At 39.3% G+C, this 25,110-nt stretch overlaps 1 protein-coding gene across 2 annotated transcripts in view; it reads right to left on the bottom strand.

Moving 5' to 3' along the window:
• The window catches only part of PRRX1 (paired related homeobox 1), a 136,636-nt gene extending 119,074 nt beyond the window's left edge, over window positions 1–17,562 (bottom strand). For both annotated transcript variants that reach the window (XM_075184085.1, XM_075184084.1), the window contains exon 1: window positions 16,778–17,562. In XM_075184085.1, coding sequence (XP_075040186.1) covers window positions 16,778–17,027 — 250 coding nt within the window. In that variant the 5' untranslated portion in view covers window positions 17,028–17,562. The remainder of the gene's footprint in view (window positions 1–16,777) is intronic.
• Between the last annotated feature and the right edge of the window lie 7,548 nt (window positions 17,563–25,110).

The raw sequence follows: 25,110 nt of genomic DNA on the forward strand, positions 1-25,110 counted from the left end.
AGACGGATGGTGACCGTAGACCACAAAGAATGGAGTTTTGGATGATGACTCATGGTACATGTTGTTATGGGCGAACTCAGCCCAAGGGAGTAACTCTACCCAGTTGTCTTGATTGGCTGATGAAAATATCCTTATAAAAGTCTCAAGATCTTGATTGACACGTTCGGTTTGTCCATTGGATTGTGGATGGTAAGAAGATGAGAGTGCTAATCGTATGCCCAAGGTTTTACAAAGGGCTCGCCAGAATCTGGACACGAATTGTACTCCTCTATCAGACACAATCTCAGATGGACATCCATGGATACGGAAGATCTCTTTAATGAAATGTTCAGCCAGGATAGACGAGGAAGGCAAACCAGACAGAGGGATGAAATGAGCCATCTTCGAAAATCTGTCCACTACCACCCAAATAGTGTTATGGTTCTTACTAGGTGGTAAGTCAGTAACGAAATCCATACTAATATGGGTCCATGGTTTGGACGGAATGGGTAGTGGTCGCAGCAACCCTGCTGGGGTTCTGCGGGAGGATTTGAATTGCGAACATAATTCACAGGAAGCAATGAACTCTTTGACGTCTCTCCTCATTGAAGGCCACCAGTAACTTCGAGAGAGGATCTCAAAAGTCTTGTGTTCACCGGCGTGTCCAGAAAAACGAGAGGCATGGAACCACGAAAGGATTTTCCTCCTTAGAGTAGGAGGCACGAGGGTCTTCCCAAATGGTAGCGTTTTGGTGGATGAAGCAGCCAGTGAGATACATTTGGGGTCTAGAATGGTATGGTTGGAAACCTCTTCTATATCAGAGGACGTAACAAAGGCTCTAGATAAGGCATCAGCTTTTTTGTTCTTGGCAGCTGGTTTGAAGGTAATTATTAATTCAAAACGGGAAAAGAAAAGAGACCATCTTGCTTGACGAGGGTTCAAGCATTGGGCAGACTGGAGATATGACAAGTTCTTATGATCCGTGAAGATCGTCACCGGATGGCGAGCTCCCTCCAACAAGTATCTCCATTCCTCTAATGCGGCTTTGATAGCCAGTAATTCCTTGTCTCCGATGGTATAATTCTTCTCTGCGGGTAGGTGACCCCGAGAATAGAAGGCACAAGGGTGGAATTTTTGCTGTTCCGAGCGTTGGGAGAGAATAGCTCCTAAGCCCACATTAGAGGCATCTACTTCTAGGAAAAAGGGGAGTGTCACATCAGGCTGACGAAGGATTGGAGCCGAAGAGAAGGACTCTTTTAATGTTTGAAAGGCTTGAATAGCCTCAGTAGACCATTGCTTAGGATTAGCCCCTTTTCGAGTCAGGGCTACAATAGGAGATGCAATGGAAGAAAAGTCTTGAATGAAGCGTCTATAGTAATTGGCAAAACCTAAAAAACGCTGGATCGCACGAAGAGTAGTTGGCTGGGGCCAATGTAGTACAGCATTTACTTTGTCAGGATCCATCTTCAGACCAACTCCGGAAACAATATACCCCAAGAATGGAATCTGGGGTAATTCGAATGAACATTTTTCTAATTTACAGAACAATGAATTTTTCCGTAGCCTGGAGAGGACTTCTGCCACATGTTGGTGGTGAGAAGGCAGGTCCTGTGAAAAAATCAATATGTCGTCCAGGTAGACGACGACACATACATATAATAAGTCCCGAAAAATCTCATTGATGAAGCCCTGAAAAACAGCGGGGGCATTACATAGCCCGAAAGGCATTACCAGATATTCGTAATGCCCGTCTCTGGTGTTAAACGCTGTCTTCCATTCGTCACCGGAACGGATTCTAAATTAAATTGTAGGCACCACGAAGATCCAACTTAGTAAAAATACGGGCTCCCTTGATGCGGTCAAATAGCTCAGTGATCAACGGAATGGGATACCGATTCTTGATAGTAATGGCATTGAGTCCACGAAAATCTATACAAGGGCGTAATGATCCATCCTTCTTTTTGACAAAGAAGAACCCAGCTCCAGCGGGCGAGGTGGAAGGTCGAATGAACCCACGCTGGAGGTTCTCCCGTATATATTCAGATGTAGCTTGAGTTTCAGGTAACGAGAGTGGATAGACCCGGCCCCTGGGAGGAGTCTTGCCAGGAAGAAGATCAATCGGACAATCCCAAGAACGATGAGGAGGAAGACGTTCAGACTGAGCTTTATCAAAAACATCGGTAAATGAAGCATATTGAGGAGGGAGTCCCGGTGAAATAGCTGAGATGGAAGCTTGCTGTACCTTGAGAGGAATGACTTGGGAAAGGCAATGATGGTGACATTCAGGCCCCCAAGACGTGACTTGAGGGGTGCGCCAGTCAATCTGGGGAGAGTGACACTGAAGCCATGGAAGGCCTAGGACAATCGGACTTGTCGTAACAGGAAGAATTAAAAACGATATCTCTTCATGATGCAGAGCACCAATCTGAAGGGTTACTGGAGACGTACTCTGGGTGATGAGACCGTTGATGAGACGTGATCCATCGATAGCCGTCACAGTAATGGGAGTTTTTAAGGTAATCACTGGTAGAGACCATTGATTTACTAACGATTTGGAAATAAAATTTCCTGCTGCTCCGGAATCAATCAATGCCTGTGACTCAAAGGTTTTGGTAGCAAAGGAAATAGTCACATCAAAAGCGCAGACTTTAGATTTCATAGACGATGGAGAGGACTCCAGGGACCCTAACTTCACCTCTCCAGAACTAGTTAGGGCCTGGCATTTCCCGATCTCTTAGGGCAGGAGCTGAGGACATGAGTGGAATCAGCACAATAGATACAGAGTCTATTCTTGACTCTTCGTCTCCTCTCCTCAGAAGATAACTTGGAACGTCCTATCTCCATGGGAATCACAGCAGGTGACACTGGACGAAATTGAGGGTTAGAGCGAAGAGGTGCTTTAGCAGAAGTCGTTTTCTCAGCCTCTCTTTCACGAAATCTCATATCAACACGATGGCATAGAGAGATCAAATCTTCAAGGGACGAAGGAAGCTCTTGAGTAGTCAGTGCATCTTTAATTTTATCGGAAAGCCCCTGCCAGAAGGCGGCAACTAGGGCTTCAGTGTTCCACTGAAGTTCAGAGGCTAAGATCCTAAATTGAATGACGTACTGGCCTACAGTATGAGATCCTTGTCGCAGACGGAGGATGCTGGAAGCAGCGGAGGTCACACGACCTGGTTCATCGAACACACTTCGGAATGTAGAAATGAATTTGGCACTATCTTGTAATATTGGATCGTTCCTCTCCCACAGAGGGGAGGCCCAAGCCAGGGCTTGTCCTGAAAACAAAGAGATAAGATAGGCCACTCTGGAACGATGGGTAGAAAAATTTTGAGGTTGGAGCTCAAAATGGACTGAACATTGGTTAAGGAAACCCCTACAAGTTTTGGGGTCTCCATCGTACTTTGACGGAGTAGGCAGGTGACGCGTGGAAGCTGTAGGCACCTGGGATGGCAATGGGGAAACGGAGGAAAGCACAGGAGCTTCAGTAGTAGCTGTCACAGTCTGTCCAGATGTTCCTTGGGAGGTTAATGACTGATAACACTGAAGTAACAGCTGTTGGCGGGCATCCTGTTGTTCCACACGGCTAACCAGATGTTGCAGCATCTCTTTGGCGGTAGGTTCCGCATCTGGGTCTGTCATGGCCTGATCTTACTGTCACGGGCACTAGGAGTCTTTACCCAGGGATCACCAGATGGTAGGCTTACCAGAGCAATGTAGATGGTAATAGGGTACTCTGGTAGCTGGGTGATCACGGAACATGAAATGATGGCCGATGAGATGCTCAGGAAAGTCTATGACTAGCAACACTGGTAATAATGAGATAATAATACACAAGGAACTGTATGGACAAGAACACGTGAATATAGTCAGTGGTCTGCGATAGCAAGTTGTACCACTGCTATAGTGAGGAGGAATGTCCAACAGAAACAAGGAGGTGGTGAGAGTCAGCGGTCTGCGGGTAGCAAGTTGTACCGCTGTCTGAGTGAAGGAATGGAGTCCAAGTGGAGGTATCCAGGTAGTCAGTGGTCTGCGGTAGCAAGTTGTACCACTGCTATGTGAGAGGAGGGTGGAACAGGTGATACCGGAAACAGGGATCAGTGGTCTGACATCAGCAAGTTGTACCACTGAATATATATGTGAGGAGGTGCACGGGGGAAGACTGCAACACAGGATATACACAGGCACCTTATACACGATCCACAGTAATATGCACAATATAGATATATATATATATATAAATGACTGAGCAGGTCTGCAATCTAGAAAGTCTCTTGAAGTAGTCCAGCACAATGATAACACAGTCAATGATGGCAATAGACTCAGCGGATAGCAGACTCCAGAGAGAACCAAACACAGTCCAGCAAGATATGCAATACACAGCACAGTCAATGAGAAGTATGCATACCGTGGTTCAGCAGTAGCAGTCAGATGGGATAGCAGCGGTACCTGAGCGGCTAGAGGCCGACTGGATAGAAAGTCCCTGGACAGGTGAGGCAGAGGTCTAGCAGGTGCAGCGCACAGGTGAGTAGACCAACAGGGACACGAATCCACAGGAGTCAGCAACACGTGGAACTGGACTCATAGGAGACCCAGGAGAATAGAGATGATCCAGCAGAGGGTAGTAGATGAGATACAAATCCAATGCTGACAGGAGGGTAGAGACCAGTGGAACACGTGAAGGCGTGGAGAGTGGATCAGCAGGAGATGGACGATAGCGCTGACCACAGCAGCAAGGCTCAGCGGCACACGGAGGTAACCAGTAGCAACCACAGGAACCAACAGCGATGGGAAACAGGAGTGCAGCGCAGGGCAGGAGCTGTAGATCACGAAGTGTAGCAGATGGTCATGAAAGCGGCAGTCTCGAGGAAGCCACAGCAAAGATGAGATGAGACTGTAGTGCACGGAGGCAGCGGATAGCAGCCAGCTGGCGGTCACGATGATGAACACAGGCGAGTTGCAAGCAGGAGACCGTAGTGCACGGAGGCAGCGGATAGTAGTCAGCTGGCAGTCACGATGATGAACACAGGCGAGTTGCAAGCAGGAGACTGTAGTGCACAGAGGCAGCGGATAGTAGTCAGCTGGCAGTCACGATGATGAACACAGGCGAGTTGCAAGCAGGAGACTGTAGTGCACAGAGGCAGCGGATAGGAATCAGCAAACAGACTTGATGAGAAGCAGGTGAGTGAAGTAAAAGCTGGAGTGCACGGAGGCAGCGGATAGCAATGAGCAAACAGTCACATTGATATAAAATAACGTTGAAGTGGTTTAGAAGACTGTAGTGCACGGAGGCAGCGGATAGGAATCAGCAAACAGTCCTGATGATACAGTTGATGGTAGAAGTGGTATGGAAGACTGTAGTGCACGGAGGCCGCGGATAGGAATCAGCAAACAGTCCTGATGATACAGTTGATGGTAGAAGTGGTATGGAAACCACAGGAATAGAAGTGGTTTGGAAACCACAGGAATCAGCAGCGCTGAATACACGAGGAATACAGGAACACCTTCAGAGACTCATGAGGAATGAGACTCCAAGATCAGGCAACGTGGTGTTGACCACAGGTGCTTAATATAGGGAGGTTGCCTGATCTGCCAATTGAGTTAAAGGGGTATACACTGAAGTATAGAAAAGGGCTGCGCATGCGCAGACCCTCAGGATGGTGGACGACCACGGTTCCTAAATGTCCGGGAAGAGGCACTCACGGTCCGGTGAGTGACACCTCCAATGTCTCCACAGACTGTAAAGCATTATGAAGACACGTGGGTAAATGTACTAAACTGCAGGTTTGAAAAAGTGGAGATGGTGCCTATAGCAACCAATCAGATTCTAGTTTTTATTTTGTAGAATGTTCTAAAAAACTAATACCTAGAATCTTATTGGTTGCTATAGGCACCATCTCCACTTTTCAAACCACAGTTTAGCAAATAACCCATGACCACTCTTCTCCCTTTCTTCTGTTTTACTATGACTTCACAAAAAAATTAAACAAGAGATGCCCCCAGGCCAACCTGTCCCTGCAGGAGGTACATGACTGTATAAGTTGTTTACTTGATGCGATTCTTATGTTTGCTTGTGCTTTATCTGATTGTTATGTATTTCATTGTATAATAAGTTTCATGTACCAGCACCAGTCAGTGAAACAAGTCCATTTGGGTTTACTCTATTAAAGTGAAGAAAAGTAGATATTAGTTTACATTATTTTATGCAAGAGCTATGTATACGATTATCATATGTTAAAATAATATTACATTAAAAAGTATTGTGTAGATTTGTGTGTACAATTTTTACTCTGATGCTTGCTGTACCTTAATTTTTAAAATGTTAGCTTTTACACAATAATGTACACACTGACATTTTTACAAATCACCATTACAAATTCTGTACATTTTTTGCAAAATGTCATCCCAAAAAATGTAATTTTAAACAGCAATTTAAACCCTTTTTCTAGCTACTAGCTACATGTTGTAGTATGATGAGAGATTGAATGGCCAGGTCATAAAAAATATGGGTGTACAATTGTGTTTTGAATTTCTTAGAACAACAACTTCAATTGCAGGGAGTAGAAAATGTATATATATTAATTCACATTCAGGGCCTTACTTTGAGTCGGACGCAAGTCCTCCTGTTGAGCGCAAAAAGCACTTTTGGCCAAAGTTTCACACTCTGACTGAGACGGATCTCCCCGTTGCACCTCTCTGCACTTATAGAGGTGGAACGGGGTAGGTAGTGGGCAAGCCTAGCAATGTAAAGGTGTGTTCACGCACTTTACATGCTATTTTGAGTTGAAAGCAATCGCAGATAAGTCTGTAGGAGATGTATCTTTTGCGGGTGCTTTCAGCTGGTGCTAGAGACCTTGATGTATTAAAAAACAAAGTAAAATATAATAAAATTTAAAAACAAAGTGCACCTCCTAACCAACACTTGTGCTGTTGTGATGGAAAAGAACAATTTAATTATTTTTTTTACAATTTTTTTTTAAATTTAATTATCTGCTTTACAGGGCGTTGTGCATGATACACTTGCACGCCGGCCCATAAGGCAGATAAAGAGCTGTGATTCTGCAATTTTCACAGTATTCTAAGTTGCATGGATCTAAAGATCCTTGGAATTCAAAATACTGTGTAAATTTCGGGCTGCAATTTACACTTACGATTTCAGTGTAAATTGCGCTTGACTCTAAATGAGGCTCTCAGCCCCTAACAGAAAGTCTTGATAGCAGTGGATCAACCAATTAAGCAAAGACGCATGAGACATAGGTGCCATTCATAACAGAGTAATTTCAGTACTCTCAAAACATCAGGATAATCATAAAACTCTGCACACCATATAAAGTTGCCAGTGTGTATCACATAATGTTGTAGTGAGAAGAAAAACTGTGGAGGATATTTAGAAACCATTCCATTTCTTATTCCTGAGCAAATATGGAAAGTGATCATAAATCCAAAGTTAACATGAGAATACAAAAAGGCAAAGGGATCTCGGGTATAACAGGATATTTTACTTAAATTGAAGTAAATGGCTGCTACAGTTAATTGGGTACAAGCCAGAATCTAATGATAGATAGAAGAGTAACACAAAATAAAGGTGACAATCATTTTACAAGTGTTTTCAGTGCTTTACTAACAGTCAATGTAGGGTGGGTAGAGTGGGTTAGATGGCAAGAAAATCATACAGATGAGCTTTGCAATGTTCCTTCAAGTGGCATAAAAAAAATGAATTTTCCTTACCTGTGTTTCCTTATCTGATGTTATTGTCTGGTAAATTGTGACAGGGGCTGAGGTAGGTAGTAGGATAGTCAGTCTCTCACTGTGTATCTCCATCCTGTCAGTGCCTGATCCTTAGGATACCACACCTGATGCCACAAGGTGTGCTGTCTCAAATGAGACAAGGATTGGCAGCTGTCACTTAGAGAACATGTTTGTGATGTTTTCATTTTCCTGGTTCTTTTAACACCATAATTGATAGCAACAAAAGTTGTGTCCAAGCTATCCAACACTTCATATCATAATGACTTTTGCTTTTCATAATTGTTTGATCTATGCAGGCTGGCAACATTATTTCAATATCAGAACCAATACATATCAGACTGATGTCATATGAGGAGATAAAAGATAAAGTGGGAGAGTAGGAGATAGTAGTGGACACCATGCTGAGTCAATAGTTGTTAATGAAATTATTAAATTATTTGTCCACTTTTATAAATGTAAATGCTGTATCATTTGTAACAATTTCAGTGGAGGACCAAAAAAAAACAGTAATGTGTTTATTATATATTTTCATGTGTTTTCCATTTGCTTTCCATGGATTGACACAGATATCCAAAGGGATTCTGGGAGGTCATAAAAATTGAGTAAAAATGGCAAACATAACACAGAAAAACTGCAGACAAAATCTACCAAGAACCTTCTAATAACAACGAGATTCACAAGAATAAAAAAATGTACTGTATGTTTATTATGTTTATAAGAAAATAATGTGCCTGAAGCCTTATAAAACATCTTATTCCTGCAGCTCTAATGATAGTGCTGAGGATTGCTTTTTATAAAGTAATCTGTTTTGTTACCATTGTATGTTTAGGCAGTTGTACATAGTAATAAATCATTTTAATTATAATGTATGACTGGCAAAAATCACAGTTTAATAAATTGACTTTATGAATTTAATATTGATGAAATAGTATAAAAGGTTTCTGAAAGAACCCTGTTAGATATCGAGATGATTGATTCATCTATAATCCTTTTAGCACTACCATAGCGGCTAAACAGTTTGCTCAATTGGAATATGTCAGCTCGATACGCACTATAAGCTTGAACCTAACTGAGTTACCTGCCTGTTTTATCGTTATACTAATAGTACTTATTTTTGAATAATATGGTTCAATAATTTATCCTCTTAAACAACTTGCACAATTTTGCAAGTATTGTGCTGTTTCCCAGCCAATCAGATATTACTACATTATAATCATTACATTTTAATTATAAAGCTAAAATATTTACCAGAAGTTCATATTAGTGAATAGGAGACATGTGTTTATAATTAGCCAGCTGCCGCCGGAAGCAGTTTGTTAAACATAATAATAAATAAAGTGACAACAGTGTAAAGTACATTAATAAAGTTGTTTTGAAAATAGTTTGTATAAGCAGTAAGCCTAAGGCCGCAGAATTGTTAGGCATAACCTGATGGAACAGCAACTAAATACATAAAACACAGTGGGCCCGAGTCACTAAGGAGAGAAAGGCAAAAAAAGGAGAAAATTTGATCCAGGACAAACCATGTTACAATACAAGGGGTGCAAATTAGTTTATTATTTTGCACATAAAGAAAATACTAGGCTTTTTGTCATGTAGCACACAAATACTTGATAACTTTATTTTTTCACTGAAATTTAAAGTTGATTTAGGACATGCCCTATCCCAACAATAAATCTGTCCCCACATTTTAAATTTACCTCCCCTGAAAAATGCAACATGGTTTTGCCAAGGTGAAAAGTTACTAATTTTTTTTTTGCTTTGCTCTCCTTAATAACTCAGGCACATGATGTTGATCGTGCGACTAAGAATACTATACAAACTGGACAAACACATTTCTTTATCTGCCTTATGGGTCAGTGTGCATAATACACTTAAGTGTATTAGTTAGAGCGGCCCTGTAAAGCAGATAAATTAATAAATAAATTCAAGTAAAAAAATAAATCATGCTTCTCGCCTCAAACAGCACTTGGCTTAGTTAAACTGTTTGGGATTTTTTTTTTTTAAATTTAATTATTTATTTTATTTCTTTAATACAGTAAGGTCTGTTACACCAGCTGAAAGCACCCGCAAAGGAAACATCTCCAAGAGACCTATTTGCTGCTGCTTTCAACTCAGCATAGCATATAAAGAGCATGAACACACCTTTACATTGCTAGGCTGCCCACAACCTTCCCCGTTCCACCTCTCTAAGTGCAGAGAGGAACAAGGGGGAGATCCTTCTCAGTCGGAGTGCAAACTGAGCCGGATCCTTGGCTAAAGGTGCTTTTGTGTTGATCAGTTGGACTTGCATCTAACTCTACATCAGGCCTTTGGAGTTTAATATTAATTATGCTGTGTTAACCTTTTAACACTGGAGTAGATGTATTAACTTATTTTGATAAGAAAGACTAATGCACTTAATTTCCCTTCTTTTATGTGGAGGTGAAGTTACACAAGACACATTTATTCAAGCTTCCAAAATGTATTGTTTTCTATATGGACTTCTACATACTTGTATGTATTTTCTATAGTCAAATAATTTGTCATAAAATTAAATAACTCCAAAAAGAAACCAATAGATAATTAAGGCATCTCTTTTGAAATTACAGTATCACAATACAGTATACATTTTATGTAGTATATATTAATATGTAGCTTAATGTGGTCAATGTGATTATAATGACATGTTTTCTACTAAAGTATAAGTAGATATGTTGTGCAAACTTTTCTTTGCAGAAGTAATAAAAAATAATATTGCTGTAGGCTTTCTAAGCTTATTTAGTTGTAGATAAGTAAGGCCCTTAAGATAGATTATTGAAGGGAATGTTAGAAGTTATTAGATTTTTGCACATACAGGTCCTAATTTAGAGTCGGACGCAAAGTCCGATTTAGGCGCATCTAACCAAAAAACACTACCACACATGTGCATAAAGCACCAAATCCGCCTGCATCTTGGACGCAATTAACACGTGCGACAGCTTGAGACTCACTACGAGTGAATGGGAGGAACACGGATTTGTGAAGGCGTGACCATGTAAATACATCCTAGTCGCAGTGAGGAGCAGACGCAACACACGTCAAAACAGGGCTAAAGCTGTGAGGCAGGAATTAGGTAGCGCAAGCTTTAGCTAGCTGCAGGAACTGCTCGCAGCTCGATTGGGTATTAAGAGTGGGACACAAATGGGGTTGCTTGTCACTCGTAATACTCTACCAAGCTGCAACACACTCCCACTCCTACACTTCTTAAACGGAGTTTGCGTCTGACTCTAAATTAGGTCCATAAAGTATATAGTACAATTTTATGACTGTGAACCAATTTAGCGGTTTATAGTAAATACATTACAATTCATATTTATGCTTACGTTTTAACATATTACAGTTTCAAGAATATTAAATTCTTAAAAGCAACATTATATTAGGCAAAGATCAGTGACTTGTCAAATAGTGAACAAAGACCACCACATTCAGTTTTCCATTCATTCACATTCAGACTATGTGGCTCATGTGGACTTGGATGCAGTTTCTGTCTAAAATACAGATGTAAATTGGATGCCAAAATAATACACATTTTATACAGGCAAGTTGAGTCAGAAATATCTACGCTGATCCATCATCATTATCAATTGCAGTGGTCGAGCACCCGCAAGTTTCCAATCTCCTGACAGTCATATGTGCCTGTGAGTCTCAGTTTACGCAAGTCGCATTTGCTCCAAAGCACTGTTACATGTACTTTTCCTTCCTGCATTCCGCTTCTTTAATTGTAACAAGGCGCAAGTTGCTGTAAGCGCAAGGTATGACTCAGTCTTCATATGGCACCTACCGTAACTAGTGCTTTGTTAGCATGCACAGAGGTAAAATGCGAATTGTATGCAGCACACTATAATATTTGTGTTTAAATGTATAGAGCCCCTATGTATACAAGGTCTCATCTTATAACATGCCCAATAAAGGTGCTAATCTCCATTAAAACCATAGAAATCAAACCACTATTAACTTTTAGCTGTGATGTACAAGTTAAATAAAAGCAAATGCCTGGTTGGGTGCTATGCTCTGCTGGGCTATGCACCCAATCAAGCCTTTTCTTTCATTTAATTTACACCTCGCAGATAAAAGCTAAGGGGCATATTCAATTGTCGGCGGAATTACCGAAAATCCCGCGGTCTGCGCACGATTACCGTTATTACGGTAATCGTGCACGGAAAACCCATTAATACAGTAATTTACTCGCTGGATTTCAGCTCGCAGCTCAAGGAGCTGCGAGCTGAAATCCAGCGAGAGATTACCATATTGACGGTATTAGTTTTTCCACGCTCGAACCCGCGGACAATTGAATACCCCCCCTAAATGTTTAAAACAATTAGCTTTTAAGCAATGTTAGTAAATAGCCCTCAGAGAGTTGTATGAACCAAAAAATGCAATATTTAATAAAGGTCAAAATTATAAACCCAAAAACATGGAAAAGCAAAAGGAAAGGTAATTGTTGTTGAATAAATGGGCTGCCTCTCCAAAAAAAACAGCTGGAATGCATGTAAAGCATGTAATTTCAACATTTAAATGAAGTGCATTATCTTTCAGAAATGTGTAAACATTGCATTAATAAACTGCACATGATGGACACGTCTCATCCAACACAATAAATAACATTATCAAATAGCCCTGTGGCTCCCGCAAAAGAAGAAGAAGAACACGCCTACAAGTTTCTCCAGTAAACTCTAATTCTGAACAGATCTGCAAAGTCACCATTTTGGTTTTTTTTGTGAATTCAGATACTATAGATATTAAAGATGTTTCTAACTAGTAATGTATACAGATATCTGTAATCTGCCTATTATTCACTTGAATTGTATGCACTTCCATAAAGGTGTCATCATTGGGCTATATATGCTATCTTGTCAATATAGGGTAAGCACTATTACAAATGTATTTATGCCAGGTATCTGGTGAAATAATACAAACATCAAATGCTCATGTTTATTTAGCAACAGGCTGGTAGTTTTCTTCTCCTATCTGTGGATGATATATTATTTATCTCAAAATAAGTTCTATAGAACATGTCCTTACTAATGAATATAAAAATACAAATAGAGTATGTTGTACCTGTCACATATCTTGTGTCCATTTGAATTGCACAATATTTATTTAAAATGTTCTATTCATTTATCATACACATATTACATTAAAGAAAATACAAGGTATGAATTACAAACATGTTGCTTTACCAAATCTATTATTTGCAATAAATAATGTATTTAATATTAGAAGAAAAAAATAAACAGGTAGGTCGTATAAACCGATGTTCAAATGGAACCTTGGTCAGCACTACCAAACTAAGAGGGTAGCGCATGCTCACTTCAAAACAGGAGACATCCTACAGCTGAAGATCGAAAGCGAAAACGCGATAACCATTGTGAATCGCTCCTAAACAATTAAGGATTATGCAGTTTTACCTAATTATTTTTTATACATATACATTTTGTTTTGAGATTTTTATTATTTGGTCAACATAGACCAAATTGTGTGATTTTCTTAGTTACTACTATCAGAGATTGAATATAATCTATTAAATGTTATAATGGACATGTACAGAACAGTGCATATAACATTCTAGTAAGGAACTGGTAAACGTATATGAGTCTGCACTCTGCAACATATACAGATTGCAATGAAGGAAGTGTACATTATTTTGTTTATAATATCCCTACTCTTTCAAGTTCTGCTGCTGTGCGTTTTCCACATAAGGGTAAAATGCAATGAAAGTTTAATCTTACCCACTATCATAGTTGAGGCACTGGATTGTAGGAACGCATTACAAGAGTGAATGTAACATAAAAAAGTCTATATGCTTAAATAGTAGATATATCTACCAAACGTGATATATTTACTTAAAAGTCCATTCAATAAAATGTTTTCAACCTGACAGCTTTATTAAATGTTGCAGTGCAAGTAAGCATGAAATCGTATTCATTGGTATAAATTATATTTTAACTTATACTATGCTATTAAGAAGACAATGTTTAGCAACATTTACAGCTACAAAACTGCACTAAAGCATAGTAACCAAGCAGAAATAAGTTAGATATCGAAAGCCAATATATATTTAGTTAATTTCGCTTACTGCAAATTTGCAACTGAATGTGTTAATAAACGATAAATTGAAGTTTTGCATTGAATATATTGAGGACACAAGAGGTGTTCATGTTCGTGTTGTGTCTCGAATTGTAAATGTTATAAAGCTACATATTCTGCACGGTGATGCCACAAACGTTGTCTTGAAAAACTCTATGTCAATATGTATCAAAATGGGTTCTGATGTAAATATGAAGCAAATGTGACAACCGTAGGTTGTATCTAGCGGTTGCATTTAGGAAAGTGGTAAATCAAAAAAGCAAACAGGAAAAACGAAGTTCTTACAATGGCGTATCAGGCAAGCAGCAGATAGGGTTATGCCACTTTAAAGTTTTTCAAATGTTGCATCTTTAAAAACATCTATATCCAATGGGTCAGAGGACAAAGTACATTTACTTTTCAATAGTCCCTAGATTTACCTATATTTGCTCAAATTGAATATACTGGGTATTAAATTTCTTAGAAGTTTAAAATGTATAAATGCAATTAATTTAAAAATAGTTAGTCAAGATATTTTATAATAAACAATTCTAACTAGATTATTCTGACTGTTCAGCCTTTATTTACAAGATGCAAACATAAAACACACGCTTGTAGCAGATACGGTTATATTGTACACTAAAATACGTTGTCGGAAGCTCCTCTGTTAAACAAAGTTATCAGATCGTGTAGCCATTATGCTCCTAGAAATGGAGACATCTTTTTATGTATTTTCTTACATGATTGGCTTTCAAGCTATGCGTTAGCAAGTAAACTTGTATTTATTGATCTACATTTGGCAATATTCAAACTATCTCGATACATTACACAATCTTTCTCTTGAACTGGCGAAAATATGCATTTGCCAGAAACATATGTACTCTAAATGCAAAATATTTAATAAATCAGTGGCTGGGTTTAAAACGTCAACTGTTTAAGTAATGTGCTTTCCTTCAATGAAATGGAAATCACAACAGAATTATGCATACAGTAATATATGCGCCATTTATGCATTTTGTTTGTTTAGGAATTTATTTTTTTTCCACTTGTGAAACAAATAATGTCTGTGCAAACATGCCAGGCATCCCAGGGTGTTCTCTATGAATCACATCAAATTAAACTCCAGTGCTTAGTTAATGTTATGTCATTATTGGTCGCACTAGCAGATATTTTATTCTCCTGTGTGGTTGAATGGACCCGTTAATAAGAACCATAAGTACCTAATATTTGTTCTAAACATCAAACCATATTTATAGCACCTCGTCTCATATATAAACACCATGACCTGCCTCCATTCTGTCTATTTTGCAGATAGTTCGATGAAATACATCCTGTGTGTGACAAATTATCTCTTACAGAAAACCTATTATTGCCCTCTCATTTAACGTTGTGATGTAAGGTAGTTGGGGTCGGGCGTTAACCTTGGTATTCGCGTCTTATACAGAAGTCCTTATTCTGGTACCTCGTCATGACACATTGCATCTTAAATTTATCTTAAAATGCCCAAGAAACACTTAGCCATATCTAAGATCAAAAGCTTCCTCCTTCCCAAATACACACACACAGAGCATCAGCATCTCCGGCATCTAATGGCCACCTCTGTAACGCAGAAGTAGACAAGAACACTTTGTATTAATTGGTTTGAAATATCCATATTCCAATAGTGGCAATGGAGTTTATGCCGGCTACTAAAGCTACACACGTACATCATGATCTCTTGGTATAACCTATAAAAATTGTATTACCTTTTTTTTAACGTAGCGTTCACATATATTTTTATTCGACAAATTCTCTTTATGTGAAAGCACCATATTCTAGTGCATACCAGGAGAGCATCACAAGTAATCAAAGTTTAATAAGAATTTTCCATCAAGAAAACAGAAGTGCCATGCAAGACATTGCAAAACAAGTATATATAACATGGAATTATGGAAACATATGGAATGTGTTATGTATACACTGGCAAGTATAGTTTATGTATTGGAAAGTCAAACAAACACAAGTTGGGCTATGGAATTTGCATTTATATAAGGGAAACTTCACATTTGGTTTAACATATTAAAAATGTACTAGAATATGTACTATATGAAGACTTAGTTTTCAGTAAATTGACATGAGCTCATTGAATGAAGTCACGTATAAACTATCTTTTGCATCAATTGATTAAGTGAATCCAGTATAATTTTGTGAAAACTTAATGGTAAATATCAGAACAATCAGTGTATCCGGGTATTTAACGGGTCATGTTGGCATGTCTGTGTATTGGTATGGTATTTACGTAATTGCAATGGGTTTTTTTTGTAACAGATAATATTGGAATGGAAAATAATGTTCATTTTACATACCCTTCTATGTAGTTAATTAAATAATGTTATTTAAATAATGCAAACAGGCGTAGTGACTGAAGAGAGACATTTTTGAGACCTCTCCAATTGCAAAGATACAATTATTTCAGTTTGGTTTGTATAGTTAGTCCGTTTCTGTTGTCCATTCCGAATTATTTGAAGTATTAACAATCAGTCATGCAACGCAAATACTAGTCTGAAAGTATGTGCTAACTAGGGTCTTTACAACCGCATAGTGAAGCCTCCTGTCATTGTACATCTGGCTCATATTCCCCTGCTTACAGAGTATTTTTAGTGCATGGTTAATAAAGGGATAACCTGTTTCTTTTACAGATAGAAAGGTTATTCTTTAAACGTATTTATTGACCGCTAAATTAACCTGCGCAATGCAGTACATAATATTGCTTTAAAAGGGTACACATGTTACTTATGTTATTACTATATTTTTTTTTATAATTGATCTACATCAATACACATTTAGTTGAGCAAAATGTTGCTACCGTGTTGTGTGTTCTTAACTAGTCAAGCAAACAGAAAAACATACAGTAGCTGGTTACAATAACATTATTTAAATGCACACTCCGTATTATGTATCTCCGGGGGAAAGGAACACTTACTTTCTTGTTGCGGAGTGTCACTTCCACTGGTGAGCCCGGGGGACTCCAGTAAACTTCTACCGCTTTCCCCTGAAGTTTCCTCGGTTTGAACTCCAACCATTTCACCGGACTCCTCCAGATCCAACAGGTGACTCACTGAAAAGTTCTTTTTAGCCTGCAAATTATCAAGACTGGATGTAATTGGACTTTCCAAGCGCCCCGCCAATAATGACTGTCTGTCCATCGCATGAGGGTTGTAGCTAGACGTCATGATGATGTCCTATCTCAAAAACCTTCTAGGAAATAAACGTTTAATATACTAAGTGCTCCCGTCCTGCTAGGTGAGAAAATATATAACCGAAAGTCCTTTAATATAACTCGCTAACCCAGCAGCAATCTGTACTCCAGACTCAAAGACTTAAATGTTGTAACAAAGTTAGACGACTAGTAAGGGGAAAAAGCAGACAGATTTATTTTTGTTCTCTTAATCCAAATTCGAATGTCGAAGTACAGATTGTTCTCAGGACCAATTCATCTTGTAATCAAAGTTTTCCTTTCTATTTTTCTCATCCAGTGTTAGGAGCGACTGTGTTTCACAGTAGATGATGTCTTGCAGATGTAGAAGAGAATATCCTCAGTTTACTCTTCTTATGGAGAGAAGGGGGTTTACAGAGTCCTGGGATTTCTTTTTCCTGTTCAATTATTACTTCTTTTACTTGGATCAAGCAGCTCTTTGGTACATCAAACGCCAAAGACTGGCATGAAGGCGGAGACTTCGCAGAGAATAAATGAAAATTGGAGACCCTAGGGAGGGCAGTTCGACTTAATAATAGCCTGTAATTACGTGGCAATGCCTTTGTGCTGTTCCTGACGTTTTACAGATCACCCCCTATCCCCATGCATCACACGATCCCCCCCTTCCTATTCTCTAAATATACGAACCACCAATAAGAATTCACTATGACTGATTAAGCAACGTCTTGCCAACAACTGATTTCACCATTTTTCCTTCTTTACTCTTGTGTTTGTGTTCTAATTATCATTCCCTGGAAGTATGTAAAGAAGACAAGACTACAAACTGACAGCTACACCATGCCAGTCACTTCAAACGCTGTGATTATTTGGATTCTGAATTAACTCCTCCTGATTTGTTTAAACTTCTGGCAAAAATATAATTTTCATGTTTTCATAAGAGGTTCACAGAAAAAAATCTAGCAAAGCCACAGCCAATTTTGTTTGTATGTGTCTCCTTAGTACTGTAAAACTTTGGTTTACAATTACACTGTGTACATTGAAGTATTAATTTGTTTAAACTATAAAACAAAACAACAGTATGTACTATATGTATAATAATATGTGCAACCGTTTTTGACCATTACTCCAGCCCTTTAAGCTGGAGTAATGGTAAAAATAAATCAAAATATATCAGTTCACAATCAGGAGATGTTTCTATGTCCCTACAAAAAAACCTACAAGGGTCACTGAGCAAGTACATCTATCTATCTCTATATATCTATATCTATATCTGTATCGGTATACATCTATATATCTATATCTAGGGGCCCCGGTGCACTGCTTTGCCCGGGGGCCCATAATGTTGTTAGGATGGCCCTACACACACACACACACGTCAATTTGTTAGCAGCCAATTAACCTACTAGTCTGTTTTTGGAGTGTGGAAGGAAACCGGAGCACCAGGAGGAAACCCAAGCAAACACAGAGAAACATGACACACATCAGGAGCTACATGTTAAAAAACAATACATTTAATCATAGGAAGAGACACCTATCTGTAATAACATATCAGCAGACATTTTAAACAAGTGTTATTAACTAAAACAAACAAATTTGACAATAAAGCAGGAAGGAGATGGTGGCCACAGGTAAAGGCTTGGATGTTGGCCCTCACTGGCCTAGCCAATATTCAGATATCAAAATACTCCAGTCACTTAAGTCTGTGAACCTGCTGAATTTGATCACTGCTGATCTAAAATGTAACTTTCAAAATTCATTTATAGCACAATAAATGATATATTGGCATGCAGCACTGCACTCTGTCTCCTGTATCTCTGGTGGTCTAGTAGGACAGGAAGTGGGGCAATGACGCGACTGTCAGCACAGCGCTACTGCGCATGAGCAAACCGAAAGTGTCATTCCTTCCAAGATATATGGGTATCTGAAGAAGCATTAATAGCTGCATGTATGTCACCTCCTGTGATAACACGCTGTAAAATTTACTTCATGGAGATACAGTGTCCAACAATCTCTTTACCTGCATATGTATGAGACATCTTGCTGCAGCCATTGACCCTGTGCGTACCAGCATTACTGTTACATACAAATTCTCAAATAAACCAACAATTTGGTTAGGTTTAAACGTGTGTGGACTAACAAACCTATCCAACACTGCTAACATCTTACAGACACCAAGGGTTCTGCGAATAGGTTATGGGCCCAGCACTGCGCATTGGAGAAAGCACATAAATAAAAGAACTGTAGCAGAGATATGCAGAAATAAAAGGAAATTTATTCTTCAGGAAAGTCCTTTATTTAATACAAGGGAAAATGTACAGTAATGTGGGCCAGTAAGAGCTTTGTTAAACTAAAGGGCTCTGAGAATTACGCAAGATGAAAATTCGCCATGGAAATGCAGCTTAAGCAGGAAAAGTTGGGGAAGGTCACAATTGATCCAGGAGTGAGTCCAAATTCTGATGAATTGGATAGCGCCATGGGGACCATCGGCTTGGCTGTAGAACAAAATGTAGATTCCACCATCAACGGATAAAGTGTCAGTGTTAAGATACTGGGTTTATCTGGGCAAATTATTACCACTCTATGTAACTAGGGTTCTTATAGTCACTCAGGCAAATGCAATTAAAAAGGTACAACAGTACATTTATTGTAACACAAACAATCACTAGAATACTATATGCAAACAGTTAATAAATGACAGGCAGCTTTACCATATTTTCTGCTCCTTACCCACTAGCTTAAGAAGCTTCAGACCCATGGATGTCCTGTCTTGCTGAATCCTGGCCACTTGGCCTGACAATCTCTCCTGTACCAGCATGGTAGGAGTCAAGCTTGTGGTGTCTTTGTTAGATCAGGCCCACTAAGTAACAAGTCGCATGGAGTTCTTCTAAGCTGCAGAAGCCTAGACTTCAATGCTGGAGTTATTTCCAGGATCAAATCAAACAGGAAACAACCAGAATTCCTGGCTCTCACTCTTTCCTCTATACTCTAAAGATTTCCCATGCTCCAGGGGCTGAGTCAGGGGTGGCCTTAGATAGTGAGATCCTCTGAGAGCGGCTGTCTGTAAAAAGGGGCTGTTACAGGGCTGTCCTTTCTCATCCCAATATCATCCTTGGACCCCTGCTGGGATGAACTTCAAGGAGTCTGGTTGAATACAACCTGAGACAATGGGGACATAATTAGGCAAATTAAGAGGACAGGCCAAGATGATTAAATGACACTCCTAGTATTAAACCCTTACATTGTTTTTCAGCCAGAACTAGCTGAAGATCAGACTTACTGTAGAGAAAGGAGGGTGATAATGAATGCAGCAACAGCCCCCTCACCTGTATCCTGGACCCCACCCGAATTTCACCCATAACTCACTTGGCTTCAATTTAAGAGCAATCATCACTGCAATGTTCACAATATGCAATATACATTTTTACAATGACTAACATATAGTGGGAAAAGTCCTCTATATAGACATGGCTACAATGTCCCCTTATCCACATGTAATTATACATTGCATTTGCACTCTGGTGAGCTGGGAAACATTAACAGAGCTATAAAAAGTACATGTTGTTATGCACCACATTTTGTGAGAAACGAGAGACTGTTTCGTCACAATCAGCACAAGACTTGTGGACAGTCCTGCAGTAACTGGCACAATTATAAATGATCAGACTATCTGGCTAAATACCTAGCGGTTCTAGTGGGTTATCTCATCCATACCTAATAGGATTAGAGTGTATCACATTAAAAACGCCATGCTAATAGGCATAATGATTTAATGATACACTCTTTATGTATGCTACCTAGATAACTTTAGGACTAACTGCTAGTGATCTATATGCTATCTCTGCAACACATCCATATTGAGAGGGACCTGGTTTATAAGTGCTATTTCAACAGACACAGTGATAAAGGATACCCTGTGTGTATACCATTAGGTCATTTGGTCAAACACTCAGTGGGCTCAGATAATTAAGACACTCATGCTTGATAAAATTAGAATGTTCATATATATATAATGCCATGTTAAAAGGCATATTAACTTGATGACAACTCCCACGTATGTCATCAGACTTTTTGGATAAGGTTTAGCAGGCTTCTCTGAACCTGAATCTGTATAGTGCACATAATTATATATTTTGTAATTGCCTTATATGAAGTGAATGCACTATAATAATGTATGAAAAACACAGCACACTAATGAATATGTGAAATCCCTGTGATACAAAACAATAGTGGATACATTCTAACTACTCACTAATTAAACAAACAATATATTGACCAGCTTCCCGGAAGGGTATTTTTAATTACCTTTACCACTTAATTTCCATACAATATCACTTTTCTTCTTTTATCAATTTGCAGACTCCTTTCGATACCTGGAGGTATGTTTTTAATATAATTTCAATAAATTTTGTTTTTATATATAGAGAAGGGACTGGAGTGCCTCATTAACTAACTTCTTTCAGGTGATCTTTGTCACCATTTGCTGTCTTTGAGTTATATTCTCTAGTTGGGAGAGCACCCCCTCATACCAAACCTCTTTATATTTTTTGAGGTAGAATTAATGAGGATGTCCTGGCCTTAGAGCGGAATGAAACCTTTCTTTTTTCACTGTACACTTATCCACAGATATGTGAACAAGTGGAAGTGGGCAAACCAAAGACTATATGACTGTGACAGCCCACTGGGTTGGTCATTCGCCTTCACCAGCAGGAACAGCAGCAGCATGTACACCACTACGTAACATTTGTCACAGGCAGGCCACTCTTTGTATCACCGGCTTGACTAACAGGCATACAGCTGATAATTTGTTACGAAAACTAAGGGATGTCATTGATACATGACTTATACCACTTGGACTCTTCCCAGGATATGTCATTTCTGATAACGCCAACAATATTGTGCGAGCATTACAGCTGGATGAATTCCATCACATTCCCTGTTTTGCTCACACAATAAACTTGGTGGTGCAGAGCTTCCTAATAAATAACCGTGAGGTGCAGGAGATGCTTTCGGTGGCCCGTAAAATTTCGGGACATTTCAGGCATTGTGCCACAGCATGTAGGAGATTGCAGCATCTGCAAGAACAATTTAACTCGCCCTGCCACCAGCTTAAGCAAGAGGTGTTATCAAGGTGGAATTCCACCCTGTACATGCTTCAGAGGATGGAGGAACAGCGCAAGGCCATCCAAGCGTATTGCACAAGCCATGACATTGGGAAAGGAGGGGGGATGTATTTCACTCTTGCACAGTGGGGAATCTTTTCTGTGCTGTGCAAGGTGCTGAAACCATTTGAAGTTGTGACGTGTGAAGTGAGTTCAGACTCTGCTAGCTTGAGCCAAGTCATTCCCTTAATTCGACTATTGGAAAAGCAGCTTGACAAACTGAAGGAGGAGATGAAAGATAGCAATTCTGCAAAGTATGTTGGGCTTGTAGATCAAGTACTTAATTTGCTTCACAATGATCCAAATGTTATTCAAATCTTGAACTCGGATCACTACGTTTTGGCGACTGTGCTTGATCCAAGGTTTAAGACCTACATTGATTCTTTGCTTCAAAATGAGCAAGATGTGAACCTTTGCAAGGAGCTATTGGTCAGCAAGTTGTCCACTGAACTGGGCCATGGCTTGACGACGTCTCCTCCTTCAGTTTCTCAGGCAGCTGCTGCTCGGAAAAAATTAAACTTTACAAAGCGAAGCAGGGATGATGCAGGGGGCAGACCACAACAGTTTGACATCTGGGCTGGTTTGAAAGATTTTACCCAAAAATTTGTGACCTTGCCCATAACTCCATCCAATCTGACTATTAACATGCAAAGGATGGTGGAGGATTATTTTCAAGAGGTAATTGATATGGAAATGTCAGACAGTCCCTTTCCTTACTGGGAGGAAAAACAAGCCATTTGGAAACCCATGTACAAACTTGCTTTGCAATACCTAAGCTGCCCATCCCCCAGTGTGTACTCTGAAAGAGTATTCAGCACAGCCGGGAACCTTGTCATTGATTGACGTAGGAGGTTACTTCCGAAAAATGTGGAAAAGATGATGTTCATCAAAATGAACTATATCTTGCATGAGGAAGGCCTTTACCATCAAAGACATCCAAGTACTGATAGTTCTCTAATGGCGGATTCAAGCGGAGATGAATTAATAGTCTGTGATGATGATGATGTACACACTGACGAGGGTGAGGATGATGCTGAAGATAATGACAACAACATCTTTTTAAAACTTTGACTATAAGTATAGGGTCTAATCTACCCCAAAGGAAAGGGACTTGGGGCATTTCTATTATACGTACAGTGTTTAAAGGCTGTTGTTTTGTTAATTTCACAATAAGTGTAGGGTGTCATACTCAGACAGACACCAAACTGCCTATGACCATTTCTATTTTATTGTACAGTCTATGCAGGCTGTTGTTTTTCTATTTAACTAAAAGTGGAGGGTATCATATACAGACAGACACCAAACTACCTTTGTCCATTTTTATTTTATTGTACAGTCTATGCAGGCTGTTTTTTTTTTCTATTTAACTACAAGTGTAGGGTGTCATATACAGACAGACACCAAACTGCCTTTGTCCATTTCTATTTAACGGACAGTCTATGCAGGATGAGTTTTTTTCTATTTAACTACAAGTAGAGGGTGTCATATACAGACAGACACCAAACTGCCTTTGTTCATTTCTATTTTATTTTACAGTCTATGCAGGCTGGGTTTTTTGCTATTTAACTACAAGTGTAGGGTGTCATATACAGACAGACACCAAACTGCCTTTGTCCATTTCTATTTAACGTACAGTCTATGCAGGCTGTTTTTTTTTCTATTTAACTACAAGTGGAGGGTGTCAGATACAGACAGACACCAAACTGCCTTTGTCCATTTCTATTTTATTGTGCAGTCCATGCAGGCTGGGTTTTTTTCTATTTAACTATAAGTGTAGGGTGTAATATTCACCCAAAGACGATGGCTACATTGCCAATAGTCAAAGATGGAGACGAAGACAAGCAGGCTTGTCTGTAGAATTTGCAGGCAAGTATTAGAATTAAGGACGGCCTACCAGGGATTAAACTGAATTTTTCCTAATTTGCACTAATAAGGTTTGGGTGTACACTACAGCCAAACAGAAAGGATGCTTTGGGCATTTCTATTGATCGTACAGTGTTTGCAGGCTGCTTTTTTTTCTATTTAGCTATAAGTGTAGGGTGTAATATACAGATAGGCACCAAATTGCCTTTTAGGCTATGAATTTCGATCACTCTTTTTAGTGCGTTGTCTGGCACCCTGGATTGGTGTATGTTTGATAAAAGCACACATCCCGGGAGGGGGGGGGGGGGAACAGCGCTCGTTGACATTTATTAGCTGTAGAATTACCTTACTTATCCAAGAAACAGGTGGAGCACTAAATTATTTTACAAAACCAAACAAAACCAAAACCAATACACGCTAGGGCGGTTTTGCCAAAGCCAAAACACGAAGGTAATACAGATACAAAACCAAACCAAAACACGGGGGTCAGTGACCATCTCTAGATAAAACCAACATGCATGTGTTTGTATTTGATCTTTGTTTTTTGTTTTTTAAAAAAGGATTTTGTATTTAATTTGTTTTTAATTTGTTTCATTTGATTACTGAAAATGTGTTTATAGATAAAAATTATTATTTTTATTTTGCAATAATCATTCTCCTGTAACTCTCTGCTGCTTTGGAGACTGTTCAACACCCTCTTCTCTGACACATCCTTCACTCCATTGTCCATCGTGACACAGTTCTCTCCTGGGTCACTCCATACCTTTCTAACTGCTCCTGTAGTGTTTCCACCTCTGGCACATACTCCCTTCCACTCCCACTCTCTATTGAGGTCTCACAAGGCTCCTTTTTATTCTAAATGTTGTACTTTAATATTGTACACCTCTTCTCTTGGGGCACTAAGTTGCTAATTTTGCCTACAATACCACCTCTATGTTGAGGACACCCAAATGTATATTGCTTTCCCTGACCAATTTCCTTTCAATAACGTCTGTTGTAATCCACTGTCTTTCTGCATTTGCCCCATTGATGTCACAATGATACCTAAAGCTCAACATACATACAGAGCTTATTGTC

This window comes from Mixophyes fleayi, chromosome 8, assembly GCF_038048845.1.
Source record: "Mixophyes fleayi isolate aMixFle1 chromosome 8, aMixFle1.hap1, whole genome shotgun sequence".
NCBI lineage: Eukaryota > Metazoa > Chordata > Amphibia > Anura > Limnodynastidae > Mixophyes > Mixophyes fleayi.